We start from the raw sequence: 13,591 nt of genomic DNA, 5'->3' as shown, positions 1-13,591 counted from the left end.
AAACAGAACCTTTTCCCTCCTTGCCTGGTGTAAGGTAGGTGTGCAGTCATCCTTACTGAGTGATAAGCACCTTGGGAAGGAGAAAGGGCAGAAAGCATGTAGCATGTATTCAGGAAAGATAATGTAAAAGAAACCTTTTTGTCCCCAAGTTGTCTGGGTTTGGAAATCTATTTATTCAAATAGGGGTCCCCTTAAGCCAAAATATACTTAAATCTGGAATAGTACCTAACAAGAGAGACAGTGAGACAGCTTCTAAGGAATGAAAACTACCATGCCTATAGCTCCCACTCCTCCCCATACAGTGGCCAGACATTACTCCGTGGACAGAACATTTACTACTGCAATTAGTGCTTTAAAAAAAAAAAAAAAAAAAAAAAAAGCCAGCTGACGCAATAAACTCATCTTATTTAATTTCAAAACATGAACTCATTGCTATCTCAGGAAATATCACCTTACTCTTTGGATTAAATGTTATCCCAAGTCTAGGAGGCATTCAATACTGAGAAAGTAATATACTTTAGTTGGCTTTTCCAGGCTCAAGTTTCACCAAAACAAGTTTCATGCAAAGATTAGCCAAGTACCAGGTAATGGGAGATGGCAGGGTTACGTCATCTGTGGCCCATTTCCAAAGAAACACGGCTTTTCCAGGTGGAATTCTAAGTGCTCTCTCTTCTCGCTCTTTATAATCTTTGCTTTGCCAGTCAGCAGAATGGTTAAGGACAGATGCATTGAAACAGGCTGCAGGCCATGAGGCCCTGGGCCAGTCATTTCACCTCTCTGGGTCCTTCCTTCCTCTACTGTGAAGTAGATTGTTCCAGGCCACTTGTCATGGGGCCTCTTCTGAACTAACATCCCAAGATTCTTAGTCCTGGACTCTACTTTCCAAACTCTTCCTGTGGCTGCCCCAGCATGAAGTCACCTACCTGATCGGTAACATTTAAACACTGTGTGAGTCTTACATTCTGTAAGAATGAATGGAGGCAACTACTTGGCAGATCATTCAGCTCATCTCCCAAGTCCACTGCTCAGGTAAATTTCCAACCCTAACATTAATCCACCTTGTATATCCTCAACCCCTTCCCAGGCACAGAGATATCAAAAAGAGTGATTCTTGCTCTCGATCTGATAATGATGATGATGATGAATTTCTGTTGACTCTTTATGAGGTGTCAGGTCCTGTACTGAGCGCTTTGCCTTCATTATCTCATTTAATTCTCACAAAATCCCCATTAGGTATGCATAACAAATGAGGAAACTGAGGTACAAAGAGGTTAAATGACTATTCCAAGATCTCACAGATAGTGGTGGAACCCAGGATTTGAATCTAGGTCTGTCTGACACCATACTATCTCTTATACTTGGAGTGATCAAGTGCAACTATAAATGCAACTTACTCTGCCCAAGACAGGACCAATTTACAACTGTATCTCAATGATCAAAGGAAATGCAATTATCATTAGTACTCCCTTTCACTCTCAGAAGTATCTTGGTTGGGATAATAAACTATACAGTCACCTGGTATAATACCTAAGGAGTGTCAATAATAATAATAATTACTATTATTATTATACAATATTCATGTCACTTTTGCAATAAAGCCCCTCTTTTTTTTTTTTTTTTTTTTTAAGATGGAGCTTTGATCTTGTTGCCCAGGCTGGAGTGCAATGGTGCCATCTTGGCTCACCGCAACCTCCACCTCCCAGGTTCAAGCGATTCTCCTGCCTCAGCCTCCTGAGTAGCTGGGATTACAGGCATGTGCCACCATGCCCAGCTAATTTTGTATTTTTAGTAGAGACGAGGTTTCTCCATGTTGGTCAGGCTGGTCTTGAACTCTCAACCTCAGGTGATCTGCCCACCTCAGCCTCCCAAAGTGCTGGGATTACAGGCATAAGCCACTGCGCCTGGCCAATAAAGCCCCTCTTAACCGTCCTACATTAAAGGTAACCTCCACCATTCCTTCCTATCCTTCTCACCCTGCTATATTTTTCTTAATATAATAGCATTCATCACCATAAAAAGTAACATGTTTTGCTTATTATCTCTTTCTTCCAGTAAAATATAGGTATGAAACTTTTTTGTTGACTCATATATTCCCTAGTTCCCAGAAGATGTTTCATAAATGTGTTGGATGAATTAAGGTAACATCATGATCATTATCATTATAACAATGGCTAACATTTATTGAGCATTTACTACATGCTTGGATGCTGCTCTGAATACATGTATCTTACTAAACGACCCTAACAACCTTGAATTTGGAAGGATTATCATCATCATTTTACAGATGAAGAAACTGGGGCTCAGAGAAATAAAGCAATATTCTCCCCAGGTTGCACAGATCATTGGCAGAGCTAGGAGGGAAGGGGGGTTTGACTATCCCCAGTATCTATGCATGAAGCCACTGTTCAAAGTCTGATAGCAAAGATACCACATCCACCAGCAGCTCAAGGACTTAGAGAATCAGACGAGGGTTCATACTACTGCCTGTCAGGGCTTAAAAGCCCTCCTTTTAAGAAGTCAGGGAGGGCTTCTTAAAAAAAGGGGACTCAATCTGAGCTTCAAAAGGATGGGGTGATAACATGGAGAGATGGAAGAAGCGTGAAATTGGAATATCACCAGGCCAACCATGCTGATTGGAACTAACAGGTTCTATGTGGAAGCTCTGCTGAAGAAGACCTAAAACACTGCTATCATCTAAAAGGCCTTGAATCCCACAAAGGAGTTGGACTTCATCCACCAATGGACTGGATCCCACAAAGGTTGGAACGAGAAATCAGTAGTCTTGAATCCTGAAACTTCACATCAGGAACAATGCTAGAAAAATAGGCAAAGCTATAGCTGTGAAACAAAAGACTCACTCCTGGACCCTCTACAGACATACACACCTTCCTAAGCCCAGTAAACATACTGGAGCTGATAAATCCCATTTAAAGTGCCTTGCTTTCCTATAGATTCATTTGTGCCACAGGACCTATCATGTTCCCAGTGAGCACACAGCTCATCTCTCACTATGACAAAGATAATGTATAATGCAGGTGCTTACCCTTGTCCCACTCCACAGTGTTATAACCAGACATATTATTTCTGGTCACAAGGGCAATCCTCGACTACATCCCAGCCCACCCAAATATCTCCATCACACCTTCTTGTTACCCTGTTTAAACAATATCTGTCAACTCGTTCTAACCCTTCACTCTAACACCCATTCTTAGTGGGAGGTCAGGTTCTTCCACTGCCTTTCCACCTTCCTGGCTATTGCTCTTATATTAGAACAAGCATTTCTGTAACAATCTCTGAATCAAAAAGAACAACCCTTGGGAACAGCACCTGGGTCACCCAGCCCAGATCTCTAGCCTGGCAGCTGGATAGACAATGGCAGCCTGGTCCATGTGTCCTGGACAGTCTTAGAGACCCTGAAGAAAAGCTTAGCCACATGCCTTCTGGGTGGCTGGCATTACATTACAGGAGCCAGAAACAAAACAATTTTTTTCCCTGGCTTCACACAAAAACAAAAACAATTGCATAAGTAATGTAAGCACTGCCAGGTCACCAAAGGGACCAATTATAAATCTCTACTTCTCTATTAACACAAAAATGAAGGAAAATGTGTTACCTCAAAATGACATTAAGAGGAAGTCACTTACTAATTTCAGAGGATTTCTCTCCTTTCCTCCCAATATTCCCTTCTTTATTTTCCTAGTAATTAAACAAAGTCAAAACCTTCCTCACATGCTTTGGTTTCAATTCAGGAAAGTACATCAAGGCTATGAGGGCTCATTACCCATAGCTGAAATGCATATGGAACTATTCTTGTATATTCCAACCTGCTTTCTCAAGGAAAGAATGGAACTTCTTGCCCTTGAGATTTTGGGGAATTAGTAGAAAATGGACATGACTTCAGTACCTGGGAGATGGTCAAATCTATGCCAGTTACAATTAGTGGAAAGCAGGAGAAAGTCCTAGAAGTCCCTGAGAGTGGAAATGACTGTTGTTTTCTAGCCAAAGGTGGTAATACTTTCATTTGAGTGTTAATGAGCTTTAGTCAGGAAAAAAAACGGAAGTTGTTAAGATGAGAATCAGTCTATACGTGTAAAGAGCTGAAGCAAGCTGAGGGATGTGTTAATTAGTTTGATAGTGGGAATCATTTCATAATGTATGCATAGATCAAATCATCACATTGTACACCTTAAATATATACAATTTTTATTTGGCAATTAAGCCTCCATAAAATTAGGGATTTAAAAAAAAAAAAGCTAAAGGAGCATTTGTCTTTTAAACACAGCACCTGGGAGCTCAGGAGTTCTGCAGGGCCCACAGCATCCTGGCCTTTGGGAGGGAGGAGCTCAGGAGTTCTGCAGGGCTCACAGCATCCTGGCCTTTGGGAGGGAGGAGCTCAGGAGTTCTGCAGGGCCCACAGCATCCTGGCCTTTGGGAGGGAGCAATATAACTACAGGGAAGCAGACAGAGCCCTTTAACCCACTGACCTCTTTTAATCTGCTTGTTAGCCTGGCTGTGGACAGGCCCAGGGGGTCTTTGACCAATGCCTCTCTGGGGAAAGGTCAAAGGTCAGGGGCACATTCCCTCATCATCATTATTCTCAATTATTCTTCATGCAGAGCCACTTTCTCCTTCATTTTGAGGAAGAGCCCCCGTAAGTGTTTTCCAAGACGCTGAAGGGTGATGACCCAACCCATCCCCACTTTCCTCTCCGCCTCCCTCCTAGGATGTCCCTGATCAAAGGGGCTAAGAGGGGATTGCAGTGAACAGAGAGGCCCCTCACAGAGAGAACTGCAGCAGTGAGCACAGGCGTCTATACTGCACGCTCATGCAGACCCACCTCAGCAGCAGGCCCTGCAGCGCTCTAGGAGGCATCCAGGGTGTCTGATACAGCAGTTCAAGGTACAGCCTTTGCCATCAGACAAAGCAGCACTTCTAAAGTTACTAGCTCTGGAATCTTAGGCAAGTCATTTAACTCTCTGAGCCTTAATTTCTTTATCTGAATAATGGAGATAATAATAGTTTTTATTTCAGAGGATTGTAGAGAAGATGAAATAGAATCATACACATAAAGCTCAAAGTAAAGGTTGAACACATGTTAGCTATTAATATGATTTTAGCAGTAATTTAAAAAAATCTTTTCTTGATGATAAATGTAACATATGAGCTTTGTATAAAACTAGAATATAAGGAAAAGTATAGACCAAAAACAAACAAACAAACAAACAAACAAACAAAAAACAGTCCTGGTAACTTCCCCCCAAGAACTTGGCACTATTGACTTTTGGGAATGTTTCTGTTGAGTCTTTTCTCTGTGTGTGGAGAAATGCACACACTACTGGTTCATCTCGTCATCATATGAGCAACCATTCACTGCCCACCAACTAATTGCAGAACGCTGAGCTCAAATCCGGATACATTTTTTTCCCTAATTTTTACTGTAATTCTGTGAGGTGCTGTAGTCTCAATTTACAATGAGAAAACCAAAGATCGAAGAGGTGAAGCAACTGTCCCATGTCACAAGGCAGTGGCTCCTGTGCAGAGCTCTGGCTACAGGTCTTTCTGACTGGACTACCTGCACTCCGTGCATTAGCACAGGCTGCCAGGGGGCCTCTCTCAGTGCCTTTCCTTTTGCCATTCTTGGACTCTACCACTCCTCAAATAATACCAGCTGCTCCAGAAGTGGCCTCATTGTTTCTCCTTGCTCTGCCTAAGTCCAAAGAATTTAAAAGAAGGGAACTGGGGTGTGGAGGGAAGGTGGTAAGAATGTCAGAACCACCCACAGTATGCTCTGTGGCTGTGCCCCAAGCTTTTCCCCTCCCAGTGGGTGCTTTGGGCCTGGGCAGTCACCTCCTCTCACTTTCATCAAAGGCCTGTGACCCTGTCAGATGGGATTTGGACAGATGTAGGATCTACCAGCTACTGCCTTCTCTCCTAGGTGGGCAGGTGCATTTCTGACATTCCCCTGCAGAGATAACATATAAAGATGCAAGTTTTGCCTCTAATTACTCTGGGCCTTATTTTTGATCCAATTAGCCTTAAAATAGAACAAGAAGCAAGACCTTTAATTCTACTATTCAAACAAAACAATGAATTTTCAAGCTGTGGGTTAACTGATTTCATGTTTATTGAAGTGCATCAATGATAAAAGTTCAGGCACACACCTCTGGCCCCAGGCCTCATTCTGGAGCAGTTATTCACACACAATTGACTTCCAAGATGTTCCCAGGGAGCTCCTTCCTGCTGAGGGCCACTAATGATTCAAAGGTAAGAAAGGTTTGTTTTCCCAGAGCCCATTAGAAGAACCAACCATTCACCCAACAGTACAACGTAGAGTGGGGACAGATTATGTCTCATTTACCACTGAAGAAAATAATGATAGTTCCCATTTAATAGACAAACATGCTTCCAACTCTATGCTGGATCATGTTCCTGTATTATGCCATTTCATCTTTTCACAACCTGGGGAAAGAGAGTTGTAAAACAGCCTTTTACAAAAGAGGAAAACTGATTCAGGGATTAGTAAGTGGCAAGGCTGGAATTCAAACCAAGAATCATCTGCAAGCAAAATCTTTCACAACGAACACAGGCACCAAGGCTGTGCTCCGCACAAAACACACAACAAATAAAGGGTAAATTGATCCATCAATAAGTGAATGAACAAAATGCAAACTAATGATACTTCAGCTAATGATGTATCAGTGGTTTCTAGCATTCACAGAAAAGCTGAGGCTCATCACTGAGGATATCTGAGGCTATCTGGATGCCAAGACCCAGTCATGCCTCTTCCTGCCTGGGCTCTGGGGCAGTGGGATACACGGGACAGAAACTGCTACTCCCTCAGGGCTTCCCAGTTGCTTGAGCTCCCCTAGCCCTTCCTCCACCTCATGGGGAAAGGGTATTTTGGTGGACCATAACTACCTTGGGTGGTCTTCACAGTTAATTTGAAAAGTGAGACAGCTCTAAAGATTCAGGCAGACCCAATAAAGGCTGACCCCTGACCCGTGTTGAGGAAAGCTCCCTCCTTAGACTAAACGGGCAGCAATATCAGAGTGGAGAAGACATCCCAGCCCTTACCATGACCACCTGCCACCAAGCTCCAAAAGCCATCCCCTGGGAGGCTCCACGTTTTCCCTGCCTGGCAAATCATTCTTTTTCTTCTTTTTAAAAAAGGATTTAGGTTTGGCAACCTGACCCTATGCAGTTCAGATCGGGACCCAGCTTTCCTATGCTGCCTGTTAGAGTGGCATCTCAGGTATAGCTTGGAGAGAAATTATGTGAAACTCTGGCCTCTTCCACACCAGTCTGGTTGGAGAAAGATTCCAGGAAGGGATTAGGGAGCTGGAATCATGACATAGCATAGCAAAGGTGCATAACGTCTGCTAATGTTACAGCACATTAAATGAAGTTGTAAAATAGTAGCTTAAAGTTAGGCAGGCCAAACATAACACAAGAAGTATGAAAAGCAAGGTGCCATTTTTCCAGCAAATAAGTTCATTATATGAAGACCCAGCTTTGGTTGATTTAGCATCTTGGTATCCAATGCAGCTGCTGTGACTTTCTTTTCTTTCTTTCTTTTTGTTTTTTGTTTTGTTTTGTTTGTTTTTGTTTTTTGTTTTTTTGGTAGCATCTTTAAAGACCTCACACCAGTAAGTATGCATTCCAGTTTATTAATCATACCTATTTCTTATTGAATCCTTTTTATATGCCAGGCAAACCACAAATATGATTTCTTATCCTGGCACTAGTTCTACAAGGTGGGAACTTGCTCCATTTTACTGAGAAGGAAACTAACATCCAAGGGGGTTAACCGACTTGGCCACAGCACTGGCTGACTTTAATGGGGGAATTATGGTCCCCGCCAGTTGAAACTATCCGATAAAAAAACAATTCACAAAAGCAAAACCCAGAGATTTCCGATCACATTTCCTCTTTGGGATGGAGAAACAACTCAGGCTTCTTTGGACAGCAAGGAAAATCCTGCTATCCTCAGCTCTCCCGGGAGTGATAGGCGGTTATTTTTGAAAACGGAGGAGGGAAAAAGTACCTGTACCCTGGATGGTTCTTTGCAAGCTTGAAAGAGAACTAAGCCATTGTGAGAGGCGGGAGGAGGACCCGGTGCATACTCACTCACTCGGGGCTCATGTATTCCCCACAGACAAGCCAAACGGCAATAGAGATCAATAGCCATGTGCACCCCAAAGTATCAAGACACAATGGGGGCTCGGGGGAGGCGGACCACGCTGTCCCGGGACCGGCTGTGAGGGCGCAGACCTGCTCGTAGGAGACAATCCCAGCGTGTGCAATCCAAGAGAGCTCCAGGAATTCGTAGGTGGAAGGGACGGAGAGATAATGCAGCCCAGTGCCACCCCGCTTCAATGACTCACAACCAGAGACATACACACATCGACTTTCCTGGTTTAAACACACACACCTCCCCTGAGATCTAGCTTCAAAACAATAAGGGAAATACCAAGTGCGGAATGCATTTCAGGGGCTTTCCACCACCCGGGCCAGTTCCTAAAGGGGATGGGGGGCGGGGTGGGGGGTTAAAAAGTAGAGCAGCGCCCAGGGGGTGCGGTCTGCAGTCCACCCTTACCAGCTTCATGGTGGTGTTATTCTGTTCCCAGCGCCACAGCATCACGCTCATCTTACTTCAGGGCGAGGAAGGAAGGGGCAGAGGAAAAAGGAGGAGGGGAAAAAAAAAAAAAAAAGCCGAAGCACCTGCCCGCGCGCCCGGCAGGTCTGGCCGTCCAGTCCCGGGTCTCCTCTCGGCCGCGGCCCCTCCAGGCATCCCCGGCGCCCGCGGTCGCCTCGCCCCCGCCCCGGGGCCTCTGCTGCGCGCGGGGACCCTACCCTGGAGACCGGCGCCCGCGCTGCCCAGCTCTCGTGCCTCCCTCGCTCGCTCCCCGCCGGCCTCCCCGCCTCCGCCAAATCAAACAACTCCCCCTGTGTCCAAGCGCCCGCTCCTCGCAGCGCGGAGGCCGCTGGGGCCGCGGCGGCCGGGGGCGGGGGGGGGGGGGGTCGGAGGCTGGTGAGTTCCCCGCCCCCTAGCTGGCCCGCGGGCCGCCCCGCGTGGCACCCGGCGCTTCAATGGGCCCTTCGCCACTGCCGCGGGTGGGCGCGAAGGGGGAAAGATGGTCGGAGTTGGTGGGAGGATACTTAACTATTTCGGGGAGGGCGTGGGTAGTAGGGAGAGCCTTGGGCAGAAGATGGGTAGGGGTGAGGCCGGGGGAAGGGGCTGTGGAGCGCAGTTCATGGCTCCCCGGTCCCCATGGGTTCTTAGCCCAGACACCAGCCGGCGCCTCACTATGCGCACTCATCTCCATCCGCATTTTCTTTCTGCACAGAACTCACGCAAGTTGACAGAGCCGCCTCCCACTGGAGCAGGTGGAACTATGGCTGCAGGATGGATGCATTTCTGACCCCCACAACTGTAACCACACACACACACACACACACACACACACACACACACACACACATTTTCTGACCCCTACAACTCTAACCACACACACACACACACACCCTGCCCCAGCCCACACGCTGCGTTCCCAGCAATATTTATTTCCTGCCACGTGAAGGACAGAGTTTGAGTATTTCCAAACACACCTTGCCTGGCCGCTGCTGGAGAAAGGCCATTCAAGGCCCTCTGGAGAGGAGGAGAGGTCAGGCAGCGACAGAGGAGGCAGCCTGTGGCCTTTATTTCCTCGTCTGCCTGCTCCACCTGCCACAGGCCCCGGGTGCCTTCCTTTGAGGACTGGGGACCTCCCCACCTTCCTGCCCAACCCTTGTCCTAGGTCCAGCATCCTCTCATCTGGCAGTGACCCTCCAGGGGTCCCCAGCAACTTTCGGTATCCTGAAAAGGCTCAAGAATCCTTCAGCTCCCCAAGGCAAGATGGCACTAGCCACCCAGACCTCGGAACTTGTTTCTGATTTGGGCAGCCATGACATCCTAGGATGGAAATCCTGGCTCTCCCCGACTGGCAGAGAGTTATAATGAGAAATCATGGATTGCCTTATTATATATTCATTTCCGTAGTCAAAACTGTTCATAATGAGGAAAGGTGATAAAATTGGTCCTAATGTTTTTCATTCTAATCTTTAAAACATGGCAATTAGATCAACTTGTCACCCTACCTAAACCTTTCAGGACTTGATTTCCTTTCAGAGTTTAAAAATCCCAGCTCTCTTCTATGACGTGCAACCTGGTCTCCCACCCTCTGGCCAGCTGTGTTGCAGCAACAGCGGCCTGCTTTCTTTTTCTCAAACACATCCAAATCATTCCTACCTCAGGACCTTTGCACGTGATAGTCCCACTCCCTGGAGCACTGTTTCCCCCTAGACTTGCCCATGGTCTCATGTCTAATGGCACCTCTTCAGGGAGAATTCTGACTCCTAATGTTGAAACTTCTCGTTCCCACACTCTCTTCCACTCCATTACAGTTGTCTCATCGTCATTGTTTTGCCTACTAAGTTAACTTAGCTAACCTGTATTCTTGTTTCTTTTCTGCCTTGTCCCACTAGACTACAAATTCCAACAACCTTGTCTGTTTTGTTTCCCTACTGTTCCCCAGTACCCAGAACAATGTGTGGCCCATAGTGGGAGCTCAGTAAATGTTTCCCAAATGAAAGGCTGTTGATGATTGTCCTAGTGTCCGTCCATGCAGCTTCCTCTACAGCTAGGACTGAGCCAGACCCAGGCAGCAGATCCCACATCCTGCCTCGGGCCCTAACTCAGACCGAATGACTACAAGAGGCCCTTCTATGTACATCTCTACACATATTTCTGAAGAATGAAACAGAGGCAGCAATATTTGCTGTCTCAAGGGAAGGGGCACAGGCTAGGACAACATATCAGAAATGAGAGAGCATGTGTCATTTGAAAAAGCATATTCTGTATTAAAATATATTTATATATTTGGAAAACAAATCCTAAAATAATTTTTCCAAAAATAAAGCTTGACAAATCTTATTGGCTAAGAGAGCAAAACACAAGATATCTCTATCACAGCTTTTTAAAGCCTAGAGTTCCTTGGAGTTGAGTGGCTGGATAAAGAATCCAAAATCCTGATTGTGTGAAAATACTGCAAGATCAGGGATTTATACATTTTCTGGGAAAACATCATTAGGTTCATTATACTTTCTAGGATAGCCACAACATTTACGATCTATACATCTGCAGAAAGTCATTGAATGAGCAACTAGTTTCCAATCTTTGCTGGAAAAAAGTGAAAAAATACCACTCATGGTACAAGCAGAGATGGGAAGGTGTGGAGGGAGATACAGAAGGTACCTGCCTCAGCTTTAATTAAAGAGAATAAAGCCTGTGACTTTTCACTTCAGATCTCGCACACCTTAGGTCATAGGTATTCTAGCTCATTTAGCAAACACTCCTTGAGCATCTACCATGATGCATTTACCCAGCTTTGCTGAGGGTGTTGAGAATCAGGGAGGATTCCTTGTCTGGGGTATGTGTCTCTCTGTGTGTGTGTGTGTCCCTACCATGCACACACACAGTCTAGTAAGAAAATGGACAAATACACCAACAGTTGCAATGTAATGCAACAGGTGCTACAAAAGAGGGCTGTATAGTGTACAGCTGGGTCATAAAGAAAAAGGCTGGTGAGCGCGGTTGCTCACACCTGTAATCCTAGCACTTTGGGAGGCCAAGGTGTGAGGATTGCTTGAGTCTAGGATTTCAAGACCAGACTGAACAACATAGTGAGACCTTGTCTCTACATAAAATTTTAAAAATTAGCCAGGTGTGATTGTGCATGCCTTAGTCCCAGCTACTTGGAAGGCTAAGGTGGGAGGATCATTTGTGCCCAGGAGTTCAAGGCTGCAATGAGCTATGATGGTTCCACTGTACTCCAGCCTGGGCAATAGAGTAAGACCTCCACAAACTCTGCAAAAAGAAAAGAACAATGCACAAGGCTGGGGAGCATGGAAGGACTTCACAGAGGTGATGCTGACCTGCTTCTGGCAGGTTTGACAAGAGGAGAGAAGCATCTCAGGAAGGTGGAATAGCATGTGCAAGGGTGTAGAGGGGTGAAAGTTCATGGCAGGTTCTGTGTGTTCACATCACATGGGGTTATTTGGTAGGCTGGGACAAGCAAGATTGCTGTAAAGGACACTCTATTCTTAATTCTTATAAATAGGGGAATGATTTGTCCAAGCTCCCATTTTAAGAAGACCTAGTAACAGCAAGAAGATAGCTTTAAAAAGGTAGAGGCTGGAGGAAGGGAGACCAATTAGATGTCTGTTGAAATCATGCAGGGGATGGGTATGAGGACCCAAGCAAGACGAGGTGAGTGGAAGAGATGACTGATATCACCAGCATGATGGTACAGATGGTTCCAAAGGGTAATGGCTGTGAGTTCACAGGTGTCAGGACCCTGTAGATTTGCAGAGACAGAAGTGGCTTCTTACAACCTCCTCATCCACCAAACCCCTCCTACCACCTTTCTCCTTCCTCCTATTTCCATAATCTTCCACCAAGACCTTTGATGTGAAGTAGCGGAAAGAGATCAGTCTGTGTTGACCACGTGGAACAATGCTTTTGAAGGTCTGCCCTGAAGTGTGGTCTGGTGCCTTCCGGCTGTTGTCCTCTTTTTTCAGCTCATGGCTTTCTGACCCATCCCCTGGGCCTGACTGCCAGCTTAGCCTATCTCCCTGAGCATGACCATTCTTGAACTCTCATGGTAGCCACGAGGTAGGGTCCCAGTGTTCTGGTACTGTGGAGCCCCTGGTGGGGCTGACCCCTCAGAGTCTGGATCTGCCTTTCACTGAGTGGTGTCCTCTGTTCCAGACCTTTCCCGTCCCACCATACAAGAGACCTGTCCCACATCGTTCAATCACTCAACACTCCCATGTCTGCCTCCCATGCTTCTCTGAATTTTCAGCACCTGCCCAGCTATGGCAGCCACATGATAAATATCTCCTGAATGAAAGTTGGACTGTCCATCTTGCTCATCAAGGCAGAATGAAGAGGGGTTCAGGCCAGGAGGCAGGGTTGAGGCCTGGCATCCCAAAAGGTGCCACTGGTGTTTCCTTGAGCAAGAGCTACTCATCAGTGGACCTTCTTTTCTTCACTAAGAAACTGATGATCTATAAAGTTCCTTCTCACTCCTAAATTCTGCAAGCCCAGTCTCTGTCTGATAAACTAATTTGTGTCCAGCTGTTAACGGTTTAATGTATTTCCCAGATAACGTATTTCAGTTTAACAAGGGTCTTCCACTCTTTCAGCCAAAGCAATGACTAATGGGAAAAAGCTCAGACACGGTGGGGGCCGGCCAGGGGAACTTCAGACAAAGTAGGCTCTCTAGACTGCTCCCATGCATGATGTGGGCTGACGCCTCTCCACCCACACATGAGGCAAGGCTGATGGGGGGATGTCAGCTTTTACATGGTCTTAAAATGACAAAAGAAGGATCAGAAGCACTGTGGCACCCCATGGGGAGGAGGGAATGAGCTGGATAGCTTGTCAGAGGGAGCCCATTTTGCCTCCAAATAGCTGGGCCTGAATATAAAAATACCACAGAAGAGCTTCACATTGCCTGCCGCATGAAAACCCTAGCCATAGTAGTGACTA

General features: G+C 45.9%; 1 protein-coding gene across 11 annotated transcripts in view; it reads right to left on the bottom strand.

Moving 5' to 3' along the window:
* The window catches only part of NAV2 (neuron navigator 2), a 773,425-nt gene that overhangs the window by 332,498 nt on the left and 427,336 nt on the right, over nucleotides 1-13,591 (bottom strand). The window contains exon 1 of one of the 11 annotated variants that reach the window (XM_054662161.2): nucleotides 8,597-8,882. The exons of the other annotated variants lie outside the window; for them this stretch is intronic. Coding sequence (XP_054518136.1) covers nucleotides 8,597-8,647 — 51 coding nt within the window. The 5' untranslated portion in view covers nucleotides 8,648-8,882. Of the gene's footprint in view, nucleotides 1-8,596; nucleotides 8,883-13,591 lie in introns of those variants that run through there. 11 annotated transcript variants of the gene reach the window in all.

This window comes from Pan troglodytes, chromosome 9 (assembly GCF_028858775.2).
Source record: "Pan troglodytes isolate AG18354 chromosome 9, NHGRI_mPanTro3-v2.0_pri, whole genome shotgun sequence".
Classification (NCBI taxonomy): Eukaryota; Metazoa; Chordata; class Mammalia; order Primates; family Hominidae; genus Pan; species Pan troglodytes.
The sequence above is the reverse complement of the archived record's forward strand: the minus strand, read 5'-3'. Positions and strand labels throughout refer to the sequence as shown.